The sequence below is a fragment of the Phocoena phocoena genome, chromosome X, assembly GCF_963924675.1.
Source record: "Phocoena phocoena chromosome X, mPhoPho1.1, whole genome shotgun sequence".
Taxonomy (NCBI): Eukaryota; Metazoa; Chordata; class Mammalia; order Artiodactyla; family Phocoenidae; genus Phocoena; species Phocoena phocoena.
The window spans coordinates 42,479,906-42,501,071 of NC_089240.1; the positions used below are offsets into that span (position 1 = coordinate 42,479,906).

At 46.9% G+C, this 21,166-nt stretch overlaps 1 protein-coding gene across 2 annotated transcripts; it reads left to right on the forward strand.

Moving 5' to 3' along the window:
* The first annotated feature begins 217 nt into the window (after nt 1-217).
* TBC1D25 (TBC1 domain family member 25) lies at nt 218-14,219 on the forward strand. Of its 2 annotated transcripts, none has more exons than XM_065900706.1 (6): nt 218-461; nt 2,055-2,164; nt 3,108-3,262; nt 11,922-12,049; nt 12,190-12,378; nt 12,626-14,219. In XM_065900706.1, exons 1-6 carry the CDS (start codon nt 345-347, stop codon nt 13,985-13,987), a joined length of 2,061 nt encoding a protein of 686 aa, XP_065756778.1. In that variant the 5' UTR covers nt 218-344; the 3' UTR covers nt 13,988-14,219. The 2 variants fall into 2 exon arrangements, with proteins under 2 accessions (XP_065756778.1, XP_065756777.1); XM_065900705.1 differs by having other exon boundaries at nt 345-473; nt 12,626-13,987.
* Nucleotides 14,220-21,166: the final 6,947 nt, after the last annotated feature.

Sequence of the window (21,166 nt, forward strand, 5' to 3'; positions counted from 1 at the left end):
AATAGGTCGTCACTTTAACACGCACCTAGGTGAACCCGGAAGCAAACTGCCCAAACAACCAAACCAAGGACAAGGGCGGGGCGGGCCCTCAATAGGCGCCTGCACACTGGCTAAAGTGAGGCAAAATGCCGGGCTTTGGGGGGTGGGGCTCCTGGCAACAGCACACCGTGCGCGTGCGCAGAGGCGACCTCCACCCTGTGCCAGGTGGTGGGGGGGTAGGGTCCCGTGGCGCCCTCTGCGCCTGCGCCCGGGCGCAAGGTGGGGCCGCAGGCGCCCGCATTCTGGGGTGTGCGCAAAGGTAGGGGGCAACGGTCAGCTGTCACCCGGAGGCGGGTGGTGGAGGGATGGCGACGGCCTCTGGATCCTCGGACTTGGCCGGCTCCGCAGCGCCCCCGCCTGGTGGGGGAGCCCAAGCGGCGGCTGAGGAGGAAGAGCGAGAGGTGGTGCGGGTCCGAGTCAAGGTGAGGCTGGCGGCCCGTCGTCCAGCCCGCCCCGAGCTCCCGGGGGAAGGGAAGGCGGTGGCTGTCCTAGGCTGGAGGGCGGGACCTGAGAATTGGGGTGTTACGTGAGGGGCGAGGCTTGAGGGCAGAGTGATGGTGGCGTGAGTGGAGGGTGGGGGAGAGGCTGGACCTGGGAATGCGAGGGCAGGGCATGGGGCGTGAGGACTGCAAATGAAAAGGTAGAGGCCTCTGGAATGGATGGGTGGAGATTGTGGGTAGAGAGGAGGGGCTATAGGGCTGGAGGAGGGGCCTTAATAGTTGAGTGGGGCCTTGAGAAATGAGGGAGGCTGTTGCTGTCTGAAAAGGAGCCTCTGACATCAGTCAACATATGTGTTGAGAGTGCACTTTTGTGCAAGTCCCCACCCTGGATGAGCGGACATACTCGTCGGGGAGACAAACAGCTCAGTAAATGAGATGCTTCAGACACTGGTAGATGTCATGGGGAAATAACGAAAAAGGTTCGGAACTAGGGAGTTACTTTAGCCAAGGTCGTACAGGGAAATCCCCAGAGAGGTACTGAAGGAGCAGAGACGCAAATAAAAAGGAGTCAGGCATGTGCATATCAGGGGGGAAGAGTGTTCTAGATAGAGGGAACAGCAAGGGCAAAGGCTGGGAGGTGGGGATGAGCTTGGCATGTTCCCTTAGGTTCCCATGTTGCTGGAGCCCAGAGAGTGAGGGGAAGAGTGGTAGGAGGTGAATCGGAGAGGTAAGAGAGGGGCAGATTGTGAAGGGCCTTTGGCATGTACTCTTGAGTAAGAAAGCTGTTGCAGTAGTTCCAGCAGGCAGTCAGTGATGGTGGCTCAGACTAGGGTGGTGGCACTGGTGGTGATGAGAAGAGGGTAGATTCTGGTGAGAAGTAAACAGATCACTTCAGTGTAATAGAGGAAGCTCAAAGGTAGAGGTTTGGGAGTTCAGAAAAGAGAAGATGCCTGAGCTGTGAGTGAGCCAGCTGAAGAAAGTGGGAAGGACGTACCAGACTGGGGGATCTGCATAAGCAAAGGCCTGGAGCCAGAATGTATTCAGAGTATAACTTCCAGGAGTTTGGTAGTACCAGAGTGTAAAGTTCAAAAAAGCTGACTGGAGAGAGGCTGGCTGGGGTCCTATAGGCCCACCTGTTGGGGATCCTGGGGTTCCCTTTGAAGAGATTTAAGCAGGGGAGTGTTGTAGATAGATGTGCTAGATTTCAGCGCGGAGGACTGGTTTAGTGAGGGCCAGACTGGACATGGTGATCCAGGCAACCATCATTGAGGGGATGTAGAAGAAGGATTGGGTGCCTGGACTATTGCAGTAGCCCCCTCACTGGAACACTCCTTTCTCCTTTGTCCCCCACAGACTGTTCACAGAGCAGCCAGAAGGATCCTGTTAAATCCTGAGTCAGACCACATCCCTCCTCTGCTCAGAACCCTCCCAAGCCTCCCCCACCCTCCATTCAGAGCAAAAACAACAGTTCTCCCCATGGCTCAGAACTCCCACCTTGATCTGGTCCCTGCTACTCACTCCATGTCAGCATGATGATGTGACCCCTGATGGCCTACCCCTGTCTTCTCTCCCCAGAAATGTGAGAGCTTCTTGCCACCTGAGTTTCGCTCTTTTGCTGTGGACCCCCAGATCACCTCACTCGATGTGTTACAGCACATCCTCATCCGAGCCTTTGACTTGAACGGGTGAGTAACGGGATGCTGGGGAAAGCCAGTGGGCCACCCACCTCGACAGCGGTTGTTTGGCATTTTTCTTGTTGTTGTTTGGTAAAGGGGGAGGTTGTTTTCTTGTTATTATTACTATTATTATTATTATTGAAATAATCCCACAGTGAACAAACAGCCACATACATATCTTGGAATATTTGGGGAAATCTAGTCATAGGAGTAATATTGCTGAGTTAAACGGTGTATGCTTTTTTAAAACTTCAACAGATGTTTCCAAAATGTTCTCCAGGTAGGTATTACCAATTTACGGTCTCACCAGCAGCCCATAAAATTCCTGTTTCCCTCACACCCTCACAAACACTGGCTACTAGAAAACATTGGAAAATTTGCCAACCTGATAGATGAGGCAGATGTGATGGTTATTTTGTTGTCGTTGTTATTTTGGACGAATGCACATGGTAACAAACTCAAATAATACAAAAGTGATGGGTATTTAGGATGTTTCCATGGTTACAATAGTTACCACACAACATACTTCTTTGCATAGTTGCACAGGTGTATCTGAAGAACAAATTCTTAGTTGTTATTTGACTTTTTGTGCATAAACATTTTTTGTTGTGAAATATAACAAACATACAGATTGCTTTTTTTTTTATGCACGAGGCTGCTTTCTTCCCACTTCTGTCCCTCAGCTACTCTGTTACCCTCCCTAGAGGGGACCAGGTTACCAGTTCCCAATGTGCTCTCCAGATACAAGCCCGTGTGTATCTGCTTCTGTTTGTGAAACAAAATAGAAAAAAACGATCTGACCTCAGGCTGCCCGAAATCCTTGGCACAGTGCCCAGCACACAGTAGGAAGTTGTTTTCAAAACCATCTGTCCTCCTCGGCTTCTTTTGGAAACTGTCCCTGAGGCCTCCAGGGCACTGGGGCACTGAAAGATGCCATGTCTCCTCTGTCCAGGAAGAAGAATTTTGGTATCAGCTACCTGGGCCGGGATCGACTGGGGCAGGAAGCTTATCTCTCACTCCTGTCTGACTGGGACCTCAGCACGGCCTTCGCCACCGCCTCCAAACCTTACCTGCAGTTGCGTGTAGATATTCGGCCCACTGAGGATAGTGAGTACCTGGTGCCTCGCGGGCACTGCTCTGGGATGCCCCCCTTTCCCCGTGGGATGACTCCACTCCTCACAATGCACTCCCTCACAGTGGGCTAGGGAGCAAGGAATCCTGGGTCCAAATCCTGGCTTGGCCACTGGCCCTCAATTTCTTTATCTGTAAAGTAGAGATAAGGGTATCTTAGGGCCATCATGATGATTAAACAGGGAATTCATGTAAAAAACCTGGAAAGGTGCATGGCTGCATAGTGAATGCTCAAAAAGTATTATCTCTAATAACAATAATGATCACATTTATTATAGCATATAATGTAGTAATATATAACTGTATAATGCAATATAATAATAGAGCATGGAGTGAGTATTATATGTTTCAGTTATAATAATATTGTAAATATAACAATGCTGATTATAGTCATGGTAATTGTATTTATTCATTCACTCACCCTGCACTCATATTCATTTGTTTGTTCCTTTTATCTCTCAGCCACTTCCAGTCTTCTCATATTTGTTCCCCTAGTCTTACCTGTACTGGTCCCTGAGAGCCCACAGATAAATTAAGACACAGTCCCCAAAATTTGATTATGGAGCATACATTAGAAAATAATAGTGTGTCAGTGTTAAAGTTCCTGGGTATGGTAACGGTATCATGGTTATAGAAGGAAAATATCCTTGTTCTCGGGAAAAACACAGTTAAGTATTAAGGGGTAAAGCATCATGATATCTGCAAATAATTCAGCAAAAAAATATACAATGGAATATTACTCAGCCATAAAAAGAAACGAAATTGAGTTATTTGTAGTGAAGTGGATGGACCTAGAGTCTGTCATACAGAGTGAAGTAAGTCAGAAAGAGAAAAACGAATACCGTATGCTAACACATATATATGGAATCTAAGGGGAAAAAAAAGGTCATGAAGAACCTAGGGGTAAGACGGGAATAAAGACACAGACCTACTAGAGCATGGACTTGAGGATATGGGGAGGGAGAAGGATAAGCTGTGACAAAGTGAGAGAGTGGCATGGACATATACACACTACCAAACGTAAAACAGATAGCTAGTGGGAAGCAGCTGCATAGCACAGGGAGATCAGCTCGGTGCTTTGTGACCACCTAGAGGGGTGGGATAGGGAGGGTGGGAGGGAGGGAGATGCAAGAGGGGAAAGATATGGGAACATATGTATATGTATAACTGATTCACTTTGTTATAAAGCAGAAACTAACACACCATTGTAAAGCAATTATACTCCAATAAAGATGTTAAAAAAATTAAAAAAAATTTTAAATGTATATATATATGGAGAGAGCAAGATGAAGCAAATGTGGCAAAATGTGAACAGTTGGGGGAGCTAGATGAAGGACATGTGGATGGTCAATGTATTCATCTTTTAACTTTGTCATAGATTTGAAATTTTTTTAAAATAAAAAGTTGTGGAGTGGAAGACACGGTTGCCAGCCTCGGGGAATTCACAGTGCCTATTTGGGGTGACTGAGGCATTTTATTTTACTTTATTTATTTATTTTTAATATTTATTTATTTATTTGGTTGTGCCAGGTCTTAGTTGCGGCTCGCGGGCTCCTTAGTTGCGGCTTGCCAGCTCCTTAGTTGCGGCATGCATGTGGGATCTAGTTCCCTGACCAGGAATTGAACCCGGGTCCCCTGCATTGGGGGCACAGAGTCTTAACTACCGAGCCACCAGGGAAGTCCTGAGGCATTTTATTGATGTCATAATAACATATAAATAGCTAACATGTGTCAAACACTTGGGGCCATTCTGCACACATAATGTTTATTCATTGGATTGTCAAAACAATTCTACAGGGTAGGGACAGTCGTTATCCCCATGTTATAAATGGGGAAACTGAGGCTTATAGAGGGGACAGGACTTGTCCATGTGACACAGACAGTAAGTGGAGGAGCAGGATTTGAACCCAGGTGGTGGCTGAACTGTCTTCAGAGTCCTTGCTTTTAACCATTTAACTCTACAAAATGTGGGGCTTGTTAAGAAAAAGAAACTAGAGAAAAAGATAGGCAGAGGGAGAGAGAGAGAAACAAGAGTCAGAGGGAAAGATAGTGACAGAGACAGGCAGAGAGACAAATGGGAAAAGACAGGTAGCCAGAAACACAGGAACCTCTGCACTGAGCAGCCCTATGTGCTACTATGTGTCAGTCACTTAGCTAAGTCCCCAAGCCTCCATTTCCTCACCTATAAAATAGACACAATAGCACTATTTCAGTAAAGAAATAAAATCTGCCCCACTAATAAACATGTGAAGAAAACCCCAACTGCACAAGAACTGAGAGGAATGCAAATTACACAGAGAGACACACACCCATCAGTTTGGCAAAAGGACATTTAAAAGTTATCTTTTTAAAGAGAATCAACTTTCCAGTTACTGATGAGTTAGTTCTGTTCCTACCATTGTCTTGTTTCCCAAACTCCTGCAAATACACGAGTTTGTTTCTGAATTCCTGATCCCCTTACACTGATCTCTTTGTTCAACCCTAAGCCAATTCTATGTTGTCTTAATCATGTAGCTTTATGATATGTTTTAATGTTCTCCTTTTAAAATTTTTTCTTGAATATTCTCACGCACTTACTGTTCTTTTTTTAAAAATTATTTATTTTTTTTTGTATGCGTTGGGTCTTGGTTGCTACGCACGGGCTTTCTCTAGTTGTGGCAAGTGGGGGCTACTCTTCATTGTGGTGCATGGGCTTCTCATTGTGGTGGCTTCTCTTGTTGCAGAGCATGGGCTCTAGGGTGCGTGAGCTTCAGTAGTTGTGGCACGCAGGCTCAGTAGTTGTAGCGCACAGGCTTAGTTGCTCCGTGGCATGTGGAATCTTCCCAGACCAGGGCTCGAACCCATGTCCCCTGCACTGGCAGGTGGATTCTTAACCACTGCACCACCAGGGAAGTCCCACTGTTCTTTTCATTTAATAGAATTAGCTTATCATTTCATTAAAATCCTGATGGGAATTTGATCGGAGCTGCTTTTTTTGGGGGGGCTGTGCCACACAGCTTGCAGGATCTTACTTAGTTCCCTGACCAGGAATGGAACCCAGTGAACCTGGGCCCACGGCAGTGAAAGTGCCAAGTCCTAACCAGTGGACCGCCAGAGAATTCCATGGAGTTGCATTTTTTAATGAAACTATTTTTTTTTTTTTTTTTTAGCCGCACCACGTGGCTTGCGGTATCTTAGTTCCCCGACCAGGGACTGAACCCAGGCCCTCCACAGTGAAAGCACAGAGTCCTAACCACCGGACCGCCAGGGAATTCCCTAATGAAACTAATCTTTAATTATCCAGTAAATACATTCTCCTTATTATAAATAACGCTGAAGTCTCCTGGAACCAGTGTGCCTAATCTTTTTTTTTAAATTTATTTATTTTATTTATTTTATTTTTGGCTGCATCGGGTCTTCGTTGCTGCACGCAGGCTTTTCTATGGTTGCTGCAAGCAGGGGCTACTCTTTGTTGCAGTGCGCGGGCTTCTCATGGGGCTACTCTTTGTTGCAGTGCGCGGGCTTCTCATTGTGGTGGCTTCTCTTGTTGGGAGCACGGGCTCTGGGCTCACGGGCTTCAGTAGTTGTAGCACACGGGCTCAGTAGTTGTGGCTTGCAAGCTCTAGAGTGCAGACTCAGTAGTTGTGGTTCATGGGCTTAGTTGCTCCGCGGCATGTGGGATCTTCCCGGACCAGGGCTCAAACCTGTGTCTCCTGCATTGTCAGGCGGATTCTTAACCACTGCACCACCAGGGAAGCCCCCACTGTGCCTAATCTTGTTCCCCTACCCTTTTGCCCTGCAGGAGCTACTTTGATCAGTTTGATGTATAACCTTACAGGTCCTTTATTTATTCACACACACATACACACAGACAAATTAATCTACATATAGAGATACGTAAGTGTATTCATATTTGTATATATACACAGACGGTATGTGTTTAACATTAATGGTATCATGCTATACATTAATAGGTAAGTAAGGGCTTCCCTGGTGGCGCAGTGGTTGAGAGTCCGCCTGCCGATGCAGGGGACACGGGTTCATGCCCCGGTCCGGGAAGATCCCACATGCCGCGGAGTGGCTGGGCCCGTGAGCCATGGCTGCTCAGCCTGCGCGTCTGGAGCCTGTGCTCCGCAACGGGAGAGGCCACAACAGTGAGAGGCCCGCGTACCGCAAAAAAAAAAAAAAAAGGTAAGTAAGTGTCCAATCGATGGAGCTGTTACAAATATTATTAATGGAATTCTTGGGATCGTGTTCATGACTGTGAAAGCAACAGGCATGTTGTGACCACTTAGATGGCCCAGTCCCTCTTTCAGGGAAGAAGTCAGTTTCTGTCACCTCTACAGTTGGAAGATTACCAAGCCTAGACCATCAACCAATCTGTGCATTTGTGATATGAATCCTCTTTCTGTCATATGTATTGCAGATACTTTTTTCCAAGCTTATCTTTTTGTTTTATGGCTTTGTTTATGGTGCTTTTCTGATCCTATCAAAAACTAAAATATGTATGCAGTCTTATACATATATCTGTCTTTTTCTTTATGATTTCTGAATTTCTCCTTACTTTGGAACATCCTCCCCATCCACAAGCTTATACAGATATTCTCTTACATTTTCTTCTAATATGCTTATTATTTTCTTTTCTACATATAAATCTCTGTCAGCATTGTGATTAGTAGACCTAGCTTTAAAAAAAAAATTCCAGACAAATAGGTATGTCAGCATCATTTATTAAATAACCACTTTTTCTACACTGATTTGAAATGCCACTTTTGTCATGTACTGAGTTCCCATATGTCCTTGGATTTATTTCTGGGCTTTCTATATTGAATTCCACCAGTTGGCTCTGTTTGTCTCATGCTATGCTAACACCATATTTTTATCACAGTGGTTTTCTGATACATTTTAATAAGGCAAGCATTGCCTTCCTCCCACTATTCTTTTTTTTTGGGCTCTCCTTTTTCTTAACTATTCTTAAATGTGAATTCTTTCATATGAACCTTAAAATAATTTTATCCAGTTCCAGGAAAAAACCCACTACATCACTGATTGGCATTGCACAACATATATAATTTAGGATTTGGGAGGCTTGACAATTTTATGGTAAGGAGGTGCAGTATGTATAGTACATATTGTGTAATACTGCAAGAAGGGCCTGGGGCAGCACACCATAATGAAACGTGCATGTTTCTTCAGAGAAGTGTGTGCATATTCACACTTAGTGAGTTACATAAAGACCAGATATAGGGTTTCCCTGATGGTGCAGTGGTTAAGAATCTGCCCGCCAATGCAGGGGACACGGGTTTGAGCCCTGGTCTGGGAAGATCCCACATGCCGCGGAGCAACTAAGCCCTTGCACCACAACTACTGAGCCTGCGCCCTAAAGCCCATGAGCCACAACTACTGAAGCCCACGTGCCACAACTACTGAGCCCGTGCGCCACAACTGCTGAAGCCCACGCACCTAGAGCCCATGCTCTGCAACAAGAGAAGCCACTGCAGTGAGAAGCCCACGCACCGCACCAAAGAGTGCTCACCACAGCTAGAGATAGCCCACGCACAGCAACGAACACCCAACGCAGCCAAAAATAAATAAATAAAGTAATTTATTTTAAAAAAAAGACTACATATAGTCACACGTCAGTTCAGATCCGGTTTTGCCACTAGATGAGTTTGGGCTTGTAGAAATCCTTTGTCCATTTTATTAACAGGTTCTTTCTTTCTTTTAAAAGTGAATATAGAATATCTCTTTTCCTGTCATGTGTTTTGTCTTTTATTTTTTTTTTAAACTCACTGAGTTATACACTTTATTTATTTTTTAATTTGGTTGCACCGAGTCTTAGTTGCGGCTCACAGGCTCCTCAGTTGCAGCATGTGAACTCTTAGTTGTGGCCTGCATGTGGGATCTAGTTCCCTGACCAGGGATCAAACTGGGGCCCCCTGCATTGGGAGCGCCGAGTCTTAGCCCCTGCGCCACCAGGGAAGTCCCGTGTTTTTGGTGTTGAGCGGTGCTTTTTCTGATATTCACATGGCTGCTCTTGCTTTCTGCTTGTGTTTGCCAGGTATACCTTCATGTTTCTTCAATTTTTAACCTTTCTTTGTCACCTAGTTTTAGTATGTCTCTCACAAAATCTCCGTAGCTGGATTTATGCTTTTTTACACAATTGACAGTGAAATCTTTTGAGCACTTTTCCCCTCCGGTCTCCCCCACCCTCCGTAGCCCGTGAAATGGAAGCTTTGGAACACTTCTCATTCTCATCCTTCTCCTGCTCCCTAACCCTTAACTTCTGGGCTTTGCTCCAACAGTAATTTTTTCTCTTTTTGAATTCCAGTCTATCATTATCTTTTCTTTAGAGTCACTCGCTTATGTTTCAGGAATCCTAACGTAACAATGTTACAAACTCCCAGTCACAGTCTCTTTGTCATTTTATGTTTAACTGTATATATTAAAAACTTGTGGCCTGTCCCCATTTACCCTCCCTTTTGCCTTCCCCCACCCACCTTGAGCCCTTGTAGTCATTCAGTAGTCATTTCTTAGAGAACTTTGTTCTCCTCCAGTAAGGTGCATGCGTTAGATGTATGCTAATGATCAGAAACTTCAGTCGTGGTGGATACGTACTGGGTTGGCTGGATGTGGGACCCTTGGATCTCAGGCCTCTCTTGTCAGTACTCCGTGGGTGCTGCAAGCCACTGTCTTGCTTCCAGAGTTGTGGAACAGAAGCCCATCGGCAATCGGACCTTCTTTCAGTTGTAAGCAGCCTGTTCTTCATCTTTGGAAGCTGGCAAGAGTTTGTCTTCATTCTTAGAATGTGGGCACTTCGCCAGCAGGCGAATAGAGTTGGGGGAGCCCGTGGTCTGTGCTGTTCGTTGATTCATCCTACCTGAGACCTGCCGAGCCACTTCTTCATCTCAGGGACAGTTTCCTTCATATCTGGGTAATTCTGTCTCCACCTGACCCCTTTGCTCCTCCTGCATTTCTTAGGGTTTGCATTGTCAGGTCTCCTGGACTTGTCCTCCAGGTCTCTCTGCTTTCCTCTCAAATCATCAAGCTTTAGCTCTGTGCCTTGACAGGGGCTCCTCTCTTTGGTATTTCAGACCATTGGTGTGACCTTCTTTATTTTACCTGTTGAGTAGTGCAACCTTCTTTATTTTATGTGTTTTCATGTTTTAGAAAGCCCACTCTGGCAGCTGTTGGGAGAGGGTGCAGAGGGGCAAAGGGGAGGCAGGGACTGGTTGGGAGGCAGTTTCAGGTGAGAGGCGTGGTGTGAGCTGAGAGAAGAGGTGGAATTGAAGTGTGTTCTGCATGCAGAAGCTATGGAGCTTGGCGATGGTTTGGCCCTGGGAATTGAGAGAGTGGGAGGTGGCAAGGACATCTGTGAGGTGTGGGACTTAAGCAACTGAACAGGTAGAGACACTGTTCACTCACATGAGGAGCGGAGGAGGAGGTTATGTCTAGAGTGGATCTTGGGCTCCCCTTTTGGACCCCTTAGGTTTACAGTGCCCCATGGGACACCTAAGGAGAGGCAGTGACATCCACTTGTGGCCCAGGGTTTGCTTCCCCCTCAGCTCTGTGGGAGAAAGTACAGTGGACTTCATGGAAATGTTGCTTAGTGACGGCATTTGCCTGCAAATGACAATGGCTTGAACAAATCCCAGTTGATTTGTTTCGTATAATAGAGTTTGAAAGCTACTGGTCTTTGCTGTTGTCAGCTTAGCAGCTCTGGGGCGCCAGGGCCGACATCTCTTAAGTCTCTCGAACTTATTCAGGTGGCCACTGCTGGTTCAGCCACATGACATTTGAGGTGGGCAGAAAGGATGCAAGGGGGAGTAAAGAAGAGAGAGAAGGGACAGACTTCTGCTGATGTTCCAAGGGCCAGAATTGGGTAATATCAAGCATAGCATTGTTTCTTCTGTCTAACATGCATGGCATACCTGTTCTACAAATACTTTTGCTAAACTTTATCTGGGCCCTGGAGTAAGGTAAATGAGATTCACATCCCAGCCCTACCATTTCCTTGGCCACTTACTAACTGTTCCAAGCTGTTTGTCATGGTCTGCAAAATAAGAATGATAATGGTAATCTACACCAATTGTGGGAGGAAAACTAGCAGGAATATAAGATTAAAAGAGTTTGGGCTTTTGAGCTTTGGGCCTGGCCTTCAAATTTCGGTTCTTTCACCCACTTGCTGTGGGGCCTTGGGCAACTTCTAGTCCTGACTCTGCATGTTTCCACATAGAGTGGCGATAATAATAGTGCCTAACTTAGAGGATGGATGTGAATATTAAATGAGTTAATATTTTCAAAGGGCTCAGAACGCTTCCTGGCACTTAGCCGTATGGAAGTGTTGTCTACCGTTCTTATTGTTTATAATGACGTTAAGCCCTGTCACAGTGCCTGGCACATAGTAAGTGCTTGATAAATATTACCTTATATCATTAAAATACTACTATTAGAGTCTGCTCAGCCATTCTGTGAGACAGTTTCCACAAGAGGATTATTCATGGTTTTATTTTTTACGTGATTGGGATGACATGGGAAGGGAGAGTGGAGTGGCTCATTGCCCTGTGGGTGGCCTGGCTTTGGAGGGAGAGGAACCCGGCCCTGAGGTCTGGGGTTCTCATCCGCATTCTCATACGGCGTCATTCTGTGTGCCCAGGCCCGCTGCTGGAAGACTGGGACATAATCAGCCCCAAGGATGTCATTGGCTCCGACATGCTGCTGGCTGAGAAGCGGTCATCGCTGACGACAGCTGCCCTTCCCTTCACACAGTCCATCCTCTCTCAGGTGCTTTCAGGGAGCCACGGGGCCCAGCTGTGATTGGAGGGCAGGGCATCCCTGGCACCCCCGATTCCGAGCATGCCGGTTGGTACCTGCCCCTGGCCTGCCCAGCTGAGTGGTGGCCTCCCTCCCTCCTTCCTTCACAGGTGGGCCGCACCTTGTCCAAGGTCCAGCAGGTGCTGAGCTGGTCATATGGGGAAGACGTCAAGCCCTTCAAGCCTCCCCTAAGCGATGCGGAGTTTCACACATACCTGAACCACGAGGGCCAGCTCTCACGCCCCGAGGAGTTGCGCCTGCGGATCTACCATGGTGGTGTTGAGCCCTCCCTGCGAAAGGTGAGCCTTCTTGGTCACTCATTGGATCCATCACAGCAGTCATGAATAGCTCAAGAGACACATGCGGTGGGCCACACTCTCGGCGGATGGCGTGGAAGTATTCCAGCACAGCAGGCTTACCTTCAGGAGGGGCAGGCTTTTCCAAAGGAGGGCAGAGGCCCAGGGTGGCTGGGTGGTGATGGATCCACACGAGGGTGTGGCAGCTCATCTGTAGACCCTCAGCCTCATCCCTTTCATCCCTGGCCAGGTGGTGTGGAGGTACCTTCTGAACGTGTACCCAGACGGGCTGACAGGCCGTGAGCGGATGGACTACATGAAACGCAAGAGCCGCGAGTATGAGCAGCTCAAGAGCGAGTGGGCCCAGCGAGCGAGCCCCGAGGACCTGGAGTTCATCCGCAGCACGGTCCTCAAGGACGTGCTGCGTACCGACCGGGCCCACCCCTACTTCGCAGGGCCCGAGGACGGCCCACACCTGCGGGCTCTGCACGACCTGCTCACCACTTACGCCGTTACCCACCCACAGGTGTCCTACTGCCAGGGCATGAGCGACCTGGCCTCGCCCATCCTTGCCGTCATGGACCACGAGGGCCATGCCTTTGTCTGCTTTTGTGGCATCATGAAGCGCCTGGCTGCGAACTTCCACCCTGATGGCCGCGCCATGGCCACCAAGTTCGCTCACCTCAAGCTGCTGCTGCGACACGCCGACCCTGACTTCTACCAGTACTTGCAGGAAGCCGGTGCTGACGACCTCTTCTTCTGTTACCGCTGGCTGCTGCTCGAGCTCAAGCGCGAGTTCGCCTTTGACGACGCTCTCCGCATGCTGGAGGTCACCTGGAGCTCACTGCCCCCCGACCCTCCCGAGCATGAGGTAGAGCTCGTGGGCCCCCCCAGCCTGGTGGCAGACACTGGCTTTGGGGGCCACAGGGGACGGCCCGTGCGGCAGAGGCACATGCTGAGGCCCGCCGGTGGAGGAGATGGTGCTTTTGAAGATGCTGTTGACCACTTGGCCACCACCAGCCAGGGGCCTGGTGGTGGAGGGCGTCTCCTGAGACAGGCCAGTCTGGATGACCTCCAGCAACTCAGGGATAACACAGGCCCCAGGAGGGACCTTCTGGTCCAGCTGCCCCACCCAGCTGCCCTCATCAGCTCCAAGTCTCTCTCTGAGCCCTTGCTGAACTCCTCAGACCCACTGCTTTCCTCCTCTTCCCACCCTGATTCCCCATCGTCTTCATCTCCGCCATCCACCCAGGACGCCTCTCCCACTGGTGACATGGCTGCAGGATCCCCCTTGATGCCAGAGGTGGGCTCCCCACAAGACCCTGGGAAGTCCCTGCCACCCCCACCCCCACTGGGCCTGCCCCCGCCCCAGGAGTTTGGCCGAGGGAACCCATTCATGCTTTTCCTGTGCCTCGCCATCCTGCTGGAGCACCGCGACCATATCATGCGCAACGGGCTGGATTACAACGAGCTGGCCATGCACTTTGACCGCCTCGTGCGAAAACACCACCTGGGGCGCGTCCTACGCCGGGCCAAGGCTCTCTTCGCTGATTACCTGCAGTCAGAGGTGTGGGACTCAGAGGAGGGGGCCGAGGCCACAGCCCCATCTTGATCAGACTCCCTCCAGCCCACTATCAGCCCCACCAGATATCCGTTCTTTGCCAAGAGGGCCTACACATGAGACCCCACCTCCCTGCCTGCCAGCCCTAGACACGTGGGAGCATAGTGCCCTCTCTCCCCAGGTCTGAGAGTATGGGGCTCTGCTTCAGTACTGCCCCATGGCAACCACGGCCTCTTTTTTCTGTTTTTGTTGTTTTGTTTTTAACAATTGTACTTTGCACACATGAAGGTCACTGTGGTCTGTGTATTTCTCTGCCTTCTCCCTGGTTTTTGTTGTGGATGGAGTCCCCAGGGCCTCTTTACCTGCTGGAGCTGAAATACTTCCCATTTCAGGTGAAGGGCGGCTCCTGCTTCCCCAGTGGCAGGAGAATGGATGCTGAGAAATCAGTTCTAGAAGGTGAGCCCAGGTCGAGGACTGCTTGAGGAGGCCTGAGGCTGTTTTGTCGTACATCTGTCTGCCTGTAAGGGTCTGGATGATGTCTGTGAATGTAAGTTTTTAGGACAGGCCCTTTGAATGAGGGATGGGAGAGAGAGTTCCTGATTCAGAAAGGGCAAGATTCATTACAAAGACTGGGAAGTATGGGCTACTTAGAAACATTGGGCCAGCTACCTCTAGCATTCCACACGTCACCATTTCTAGGATCCAGCCCCTCCTCTGTGAGTCTTATGCACTAATGCTAGTGGTCCTGGACAGGGGTCTAAGGTTCCTATTCTCGTCACTTGCTCTGGGGACAGCTTAAGGGACTATGGCCTTGCCATGCCTCAGGCTGTCAGCACTAAACTGGGTTTCCAGCTCATGGATACCTGTCTTAACCATTTCAACAATAGAAACCATTTATTTGCCTTCTCCATCCCACTACTGTGGACAAACAAATCAAGCACTGATAAAGCTCAGGCCCTAAAAGGAGTCACCTGCCTGTGTGGAGGATAATGATCCAAAAGAAGTTCATTTTTCCCACTTACCTTCTCAGAAGGCAGATTCTCTCACAGGCCGAGTTGTCTCTCCACAGAAGACATGGCAGATGATGGATGAAGTAACTTGGGGTCCTTCAGGTCGTGGCCTCACTGTGCCAGGTTCTGGCCAGAAGTTGCTGCCCTAGGCAATACTGACAGGTGAGGGGCACGAGGGCAGCTATCCTCTCATCTGTCTCTCCCAAAACAATGTCATATAAAGCTGGAGTTAACTCTTAAAAGGCTCCCATCACCCCCCAGTATTGGACAGGAGGCTGACCACTCCTCAGATGAGGGCTCAGTCACCGGAGGCAGGACAAGACCATTCTGTGCCTAGGGTCTCCAAGACGGTGGGTCTAACAAGTGCGGATAAGGGGCTCAGGCACGCTGGCCCCAGGGGCCATCCAAGATATGGGAGAATCTGGCCCTCTGAGGACCTGAAATGTCCCCTTTGTCAGTAACCAGCTGACACCCTCTGGGTGTATTCTGTGATTTATGAGCTTAGATATTTGAGAAGTCAGACAACTCAATTCTGTGTATGGCAGCTTGGGACCTCTGAAGGCCAGAGGAGTCCTTTCTGTGAACAGGAGGCTCAGATAACCTGAAGGACAGAAATCTCTATTAGTTTCCGAAGTTACTTGGGACTTCTGGTTCCTGCTAAGATGGCAGACAGCACAAGCCACTGATTCCCTTGCCCAAAAACTACTCTGGAGAAACTACAGAGGGAAACATGAGTTCCAGAAACTAGCACAGCTATGAAGACCTATGAGGAGATGGAAGGTTATCTTTAACTGACCTGTGTTTTGAGTGGTAGATGGCTGGAGGCAACAAATACAGGACAGGTTAGAGATTTAAGTTCTGGCTGGTGCCTCTCCCCCATGTTGCCTTGCCTGCCCCCTCATTGCAGAAATCATCCAAACCACTGGTACAGGTGTCTGGTGGGGGGGCTAGTATCAGGGTATCAAGAACCCTGCTGAGGGGAGGAAATGAGCAGCCAGAGGAGTGATTACTCCCCCACTGTCCCCCTCCAGACACCAGGGCTAGTGGTAACACCTGGGAGATGACCCCCCCTCTTAGGGTTTAAGGATGAAACCTACCAGCAGAATTGTTGGGTGGTGTGATCGTAGATGGGAGTGAGAGCTCTACTTGTGTGGTGCCTGGGACTCTCCACCCTTTGGCTCATCTCCCCTCACACCCCTTTACCCCTTGGACTCCAGGTGATTAACCAGAGTCAAGTCTGGCCTTCAGCCTTCCCTCAGTACAGTTACCAGCCAGAACAGCTGCTCACATCAGGGGAATATGAGCTCACTGCCAAAAGAACAAGACACCCGGGCAGTATAATGACCTCCAGTGAAAAATAAACTGGATGTATTAGTTATCTATTGCTGTATAACAAATCACCCCCAAACTTAGCTTAAAACAACAAATATTTATTTTCTCAGTTTCTGAGGGTCAGGAGTCTGGGAGCAGCTTAGCCATGAGGTTTTGGCTCAGGGTCTCTTCTGAGGTTTCAGTCAAGTTGTCAGCCAGGACTGCAGTCAGCTGAAGGCATGACTTGGCTGAACGACCCAACACTAACGTGGCCCACTCACAGAGCTATTGGTAGGAGGCTTCAGTTTTTCACCACGTGAGCCTCTCCATGGGGCTCCAAACAACACGTGGTCCCAGCAGGCAGGCAAGAGATCATAACCAAGAGAGAACTGCAATGTCTATTATAACTTAACCTCAGAAATGGCATACCGTCACTTTTGTTGTATTTTCTTGGTCACATAGGCCTATGTGTTTTACTAGGCCCTAGTAAAACATGGAGGGGAACCACGCAGGATGTGAACATCAGGAGGCAGGGCTCATTGGGGGCTATATCAGACTGGCTACCACACTGGGTGACATACAATATCTGAAGCAGAAATACTGGGACATACAGATGAAGACTTTTAAATAAGTACAATAAGGGAGAAAATATAAAACAGGAACAAGAAATAGAAAAAGGACTCAAAACAAAATAAGGTATGAGTATGATGGTAGAAAAAAGAAACAAAGATACTGTAAATGGAGAAGATGAAATGAGATGTCAAGTTTTAATATAATAGTAAGTACAAAAAACATTTAGAACACCACCCTCAATGGATTTTGTTTTTCTTAAAAAAGGTCCAGCTGTACACACACACACACACACACACACACACAGGGATGTTGAAAATGAAAGGATGAAGAAAATATATAGCAGACTAATAAAAGCCCAAAGAAAGCTGGGAGAGACATCTTAATAACTAACAAAATGAAATTTCAGATCGCAAAAAACAAAGAAGGACATATACTCATTAACAAAGAATATATGCCTACCATAAACACATATACTCCTAAGGAGACCTGAACAATACATTTTTAAGCTTGATATATAATTTCATATATATGACACACATTCCTATATAACCCTCCACTTAACAAATGGAGAAGACTCCTTTTATGCTTACACTTAATTACAAAAAACAGACCCTGTTAGGGCACAAAGAAAGCCTCAGTGAATTCAAAAGTATCAATATCAACCATGTTCTCTGGCCACAATGCAATAAAATTAGCAATAATGAAAAGCAATTTAAAAAAAGGGCCCAGGAGTTCCCTGGTGGCCTACTAGTTAGGATTCTGGGCTTTCACTACCATGGTCTGGGATCAATCATTGGTTGGGGAACTGATATCCCACACAGCACGGCCAAAAAAAAAAAAAAAGGTCCCCAGTTTTGGAAACTAGCATCACTAAATAACCCCTGGGTAAAGGAAGAAATAAAGGAACTTTAGAAATACTTAGAACTAAACAGTAAAAACACTACATGCAAAATTTCTAGGACACAGAAAAATCAGTTATTAAAAGAAAATACATAGCTTTAAGTACATTTATCAGGAGAGAAGAAAGGTTGAAAAATAAATGACCTAGCATTCAAATCAAGAAGTTGGGAAAACAGCAGAGGAACAAACCCATGATTCCATGAGTCATGAAGGAAATATCGTTAAGGAAGGACATAAGTGCCAAAGAGAATTTTTAAAGTAATGATAAAGAATAGCAAAATGAAAAGCTGGTTCTTTTAAAATATTAATGATAGGCCTCTGCCAAGACTGCTTTAAAAGAATGCAAAATACAACACAGAAAAAGGGAAATTATAGACACAAAAAGGCTCAATATTGGAAGCTAATACATTCGAAAACCTTGATGAAAGGCTTAAGTTTCTGGAAAAATTAAAATGTGCTCAGACTGATGCAAAAAGAAATTGAGAAATATAACAAGTTTTAAGAAAATTTGAAATGATAGTTAAAGACACTCCATCTCGGGCTTCCCTGGTGGCGCAGTGGTTGAGAGTCCGCCTGCCGATGCAGGGGACACAGGTTCGTGCCCCAGTCCGGGAAGATCCCACATGCCGCGGAGCAGCTGGGCCCGTGAGCCATGGCCGCTGGGCCTGCGCATCCGGAGCCTGTGCTCCACAACAGTGAGAGGCCCGTGTACCGCTAAAAGAAAAAAAAAAAAGACACTCCATCTCATTGTAACAAAAAGCTTCAGGCCCAGACCCAGATGGTTTTGCAGATGTAGTTCATCAAACTTCCAAGGAACTGTTAATTCCCAAATATGCAAATCGTTCCAGAAACTAGGAAAAAAGCAAAAGCTGCCCAACTCATTTTTTGAGGCTACTATAGTCTTGATTCTAAAACCAGATAAGGAACATACAAGACAATAAAGTTATAGACCCATTTCACTTATGAATATAGATGCAAAAATTCTAATAAAATATTAGCTACCCGAGTTCAACAGTGTTAGTTTAAAAAAAATCATAAGTAGGGCTTATCCCAGGAATTCAAACATAATCCAAATTAGAAAATTAATGAGTGAACTACCACATTAATAAGGAGGAGAAATCATATGATAGTCACAAAGCAGAAAAAAAATTTGATAAAATTCAGCACTTGTTTATGATATTAAAAAAATAACTGAGCAAACAAAATAAGAGTAGAAGAGAACATCTTTGACTTGATAAAGGTTATGTGGCAAAAAGAGCAAAAATGCCCAATAGTAAAAAACAAAACCAAATTTTTTTAAAAGAAAGAAAACAACAAACAAAATGCCTAACAGAGAAAATTTAAACACATTTTCCCTCTAAGATCAGGAATAAGGCAATGATGTTCCCTCTCAATATTGCTACTTAACATACAGCTGGCCAGTGCTGTAAGGAAAGAAAAAGAAATGAGATGTAAGTTTTGGAAGGAATTGATAAAAACCCATTTGTAAATGATATGACTGACTACCTTAAGGAACTAACAATGACCAGAAAAACTGTTAGGACCAATAAGACAGTTCGGCAAGGTTTCCAGATCAACCTATAAAAACCATTTCTCTACAATAAGAAAATAAAGTATCTAGGAAAGAATTTAACCAATACAAAAGACTTCTATAAGAAAAAAAATTGGGGGGCTTCCCTGGTGGCGCAGTGGTTAAGAATCCACCTGTCAACACGGGACACAGGTTCGAACCCTGCTCCAGGAAGATCCCACAGGCCACGGAACAACTAAGCCCGTGCACCACAACTACTGAGCCTGCGCTCTAGAGCCCGTGAGCCACAACTACTGAAGCCCACGTGCCACAACTACGGAAGCCTGCGCGCCTAGGGCCTGTGCTCCGCAACAAGAGAAGCCACCGCTGTGAGAAGCCCTCGCACCGCAACGAAGAGTAGCCCCCACTCGCCGCAACTAGAGAAAGCCCGCGCGCAGCAACGAAGACCCAACACAGCCAAAAAATAATAAAATCTATTAAAAAATTTTTTTAACTCTAATAACAAATACTGTAGGTGATCTGAATAAAAGGAGAGACATCTCATGCTCTTTGCTGGGAAGATTTCGTGATGTATTAGCTATGTATTGGCAACAAATTACTCCCAGACTTAAAACAATAATCATTATCTCAGTTTCAGAGGGTCAGAATTCTGGGAGTGGCTTAGCTGGGTGGTTCTGAAGCTGCGTCTCTCATGAGGTTGCAGTCAGGATGCGGAAGGGGGCTGCAGTCATCTGAAGGCTTGACTCCACTTCCAAGAAGGCCCACTCACATAGCTGTTAGCAGGAGGCTTCAGTTCCTCCATAGGGCTGCTGCATGAAGTACCAGGTACCATCCCATAGAGAAAGCAGTCTGTGTGAAAGCAGGAAACTGAAGTGCCTTTTCTTTTTTTTTTTTACGGTACGCAGGCCTCTCACTATTGCGGCCACTCCCGTTGTGGAGCACAGGCTCCGGAGGCGCAGGCTCAGCGGCCATGGCTCACAGGCCCAGCCACTCCGGGCATGTGGGATCCTCCTGGACTGGGGCATGAACCCGTGTCCCCTGCATTGGCAGGCGGACTCTCAACCACTGCGCCACCAGGGAAGCCCCGAAGTGCCTTTTATGACCTAGTTTTGGAAGTGATGTGCTCATTCTGTGCATTACAAGTGAGTCAAAAGTCCAGCCTACCCTCAAGGGAAAGGGAACTAGGCTCCAACTCTTGAAGGGGGCATTATCAAAGAGTTTGTGAACATATTTTAAAACCTCCACAGGTAATATTATTAAGATATTATTTTGCCCCAAATCTATTAATTCAATGCAATCCCAACAAAACTCCCATTAATGTTTTTTTTTGTTTGTTCTTTTGTTTGTTTTTTGTTTTGGCCACACTGCACAGCTTGTGGGATCTTAGTTCCCCGACCAGGGATCGAACCTGGGCCCCAGGAATGAAAGCACAGAGTATTAACCACTGGACCACCAGGGAATTCCCACAGATGGAATAAAAATATAATGCTGGTTGAAAAAAAGAGTAAAAAAAACCAAAAACAAATGACACTACCATTTAAATTAAAAGCATACCAAGGGACTTCCGTGGTGGTCCAATGGGTAAGACTCTGTGCTCCCAATTCAGGGGGCCTGGGTCCGATCCCTGGTCAGGGAACTAGATCCTGCATGCATGCTGCAACTAAAGAGTTCGCATGCCCCAACCAAGAAGTCTGCATGCTGCAACTAAGATCCTGTATGCCACAACTAAGACCCAGCACAGCCTAAATAAATACATTTTTAAAAAAGCATACACAAAAATGCACATTTTATATGAAATCACACCAAGAGATAACATTAAACCCAATAAAATAGTTAACGGTGGGAGGAAGAGAATGATAGTTGGGTGCAGGAATAAAAGAATAAATAAAATGAGAGGCTTTGCAT

Excerpts from the sequence above, each read along its gene's own strand:
- TBC1D25 (XM_065900705.1), top strand. The coding sequence starts at position 345 with ATGGCGACGGCCTCTGGATCCTCGGACTTGGCCGGCTCCGCAGCGCCC. Across the intron at positions 474-2,054 it reads GAGTCAAGGTGAGGCTGGCG|AAATGTGAGAGCTTCTTGCC; the intron begins GCCCGTCGTCCA and ends TTCTCTCCCCAG. Across the intron at positions 3,263-11,921 it reads TATTCGGCCCACTGAGGATA|GCCCGCTGCTGGAAGACTGG; the intron begins GTGAGTACCTGG and ends CTGTGTGCCCAG.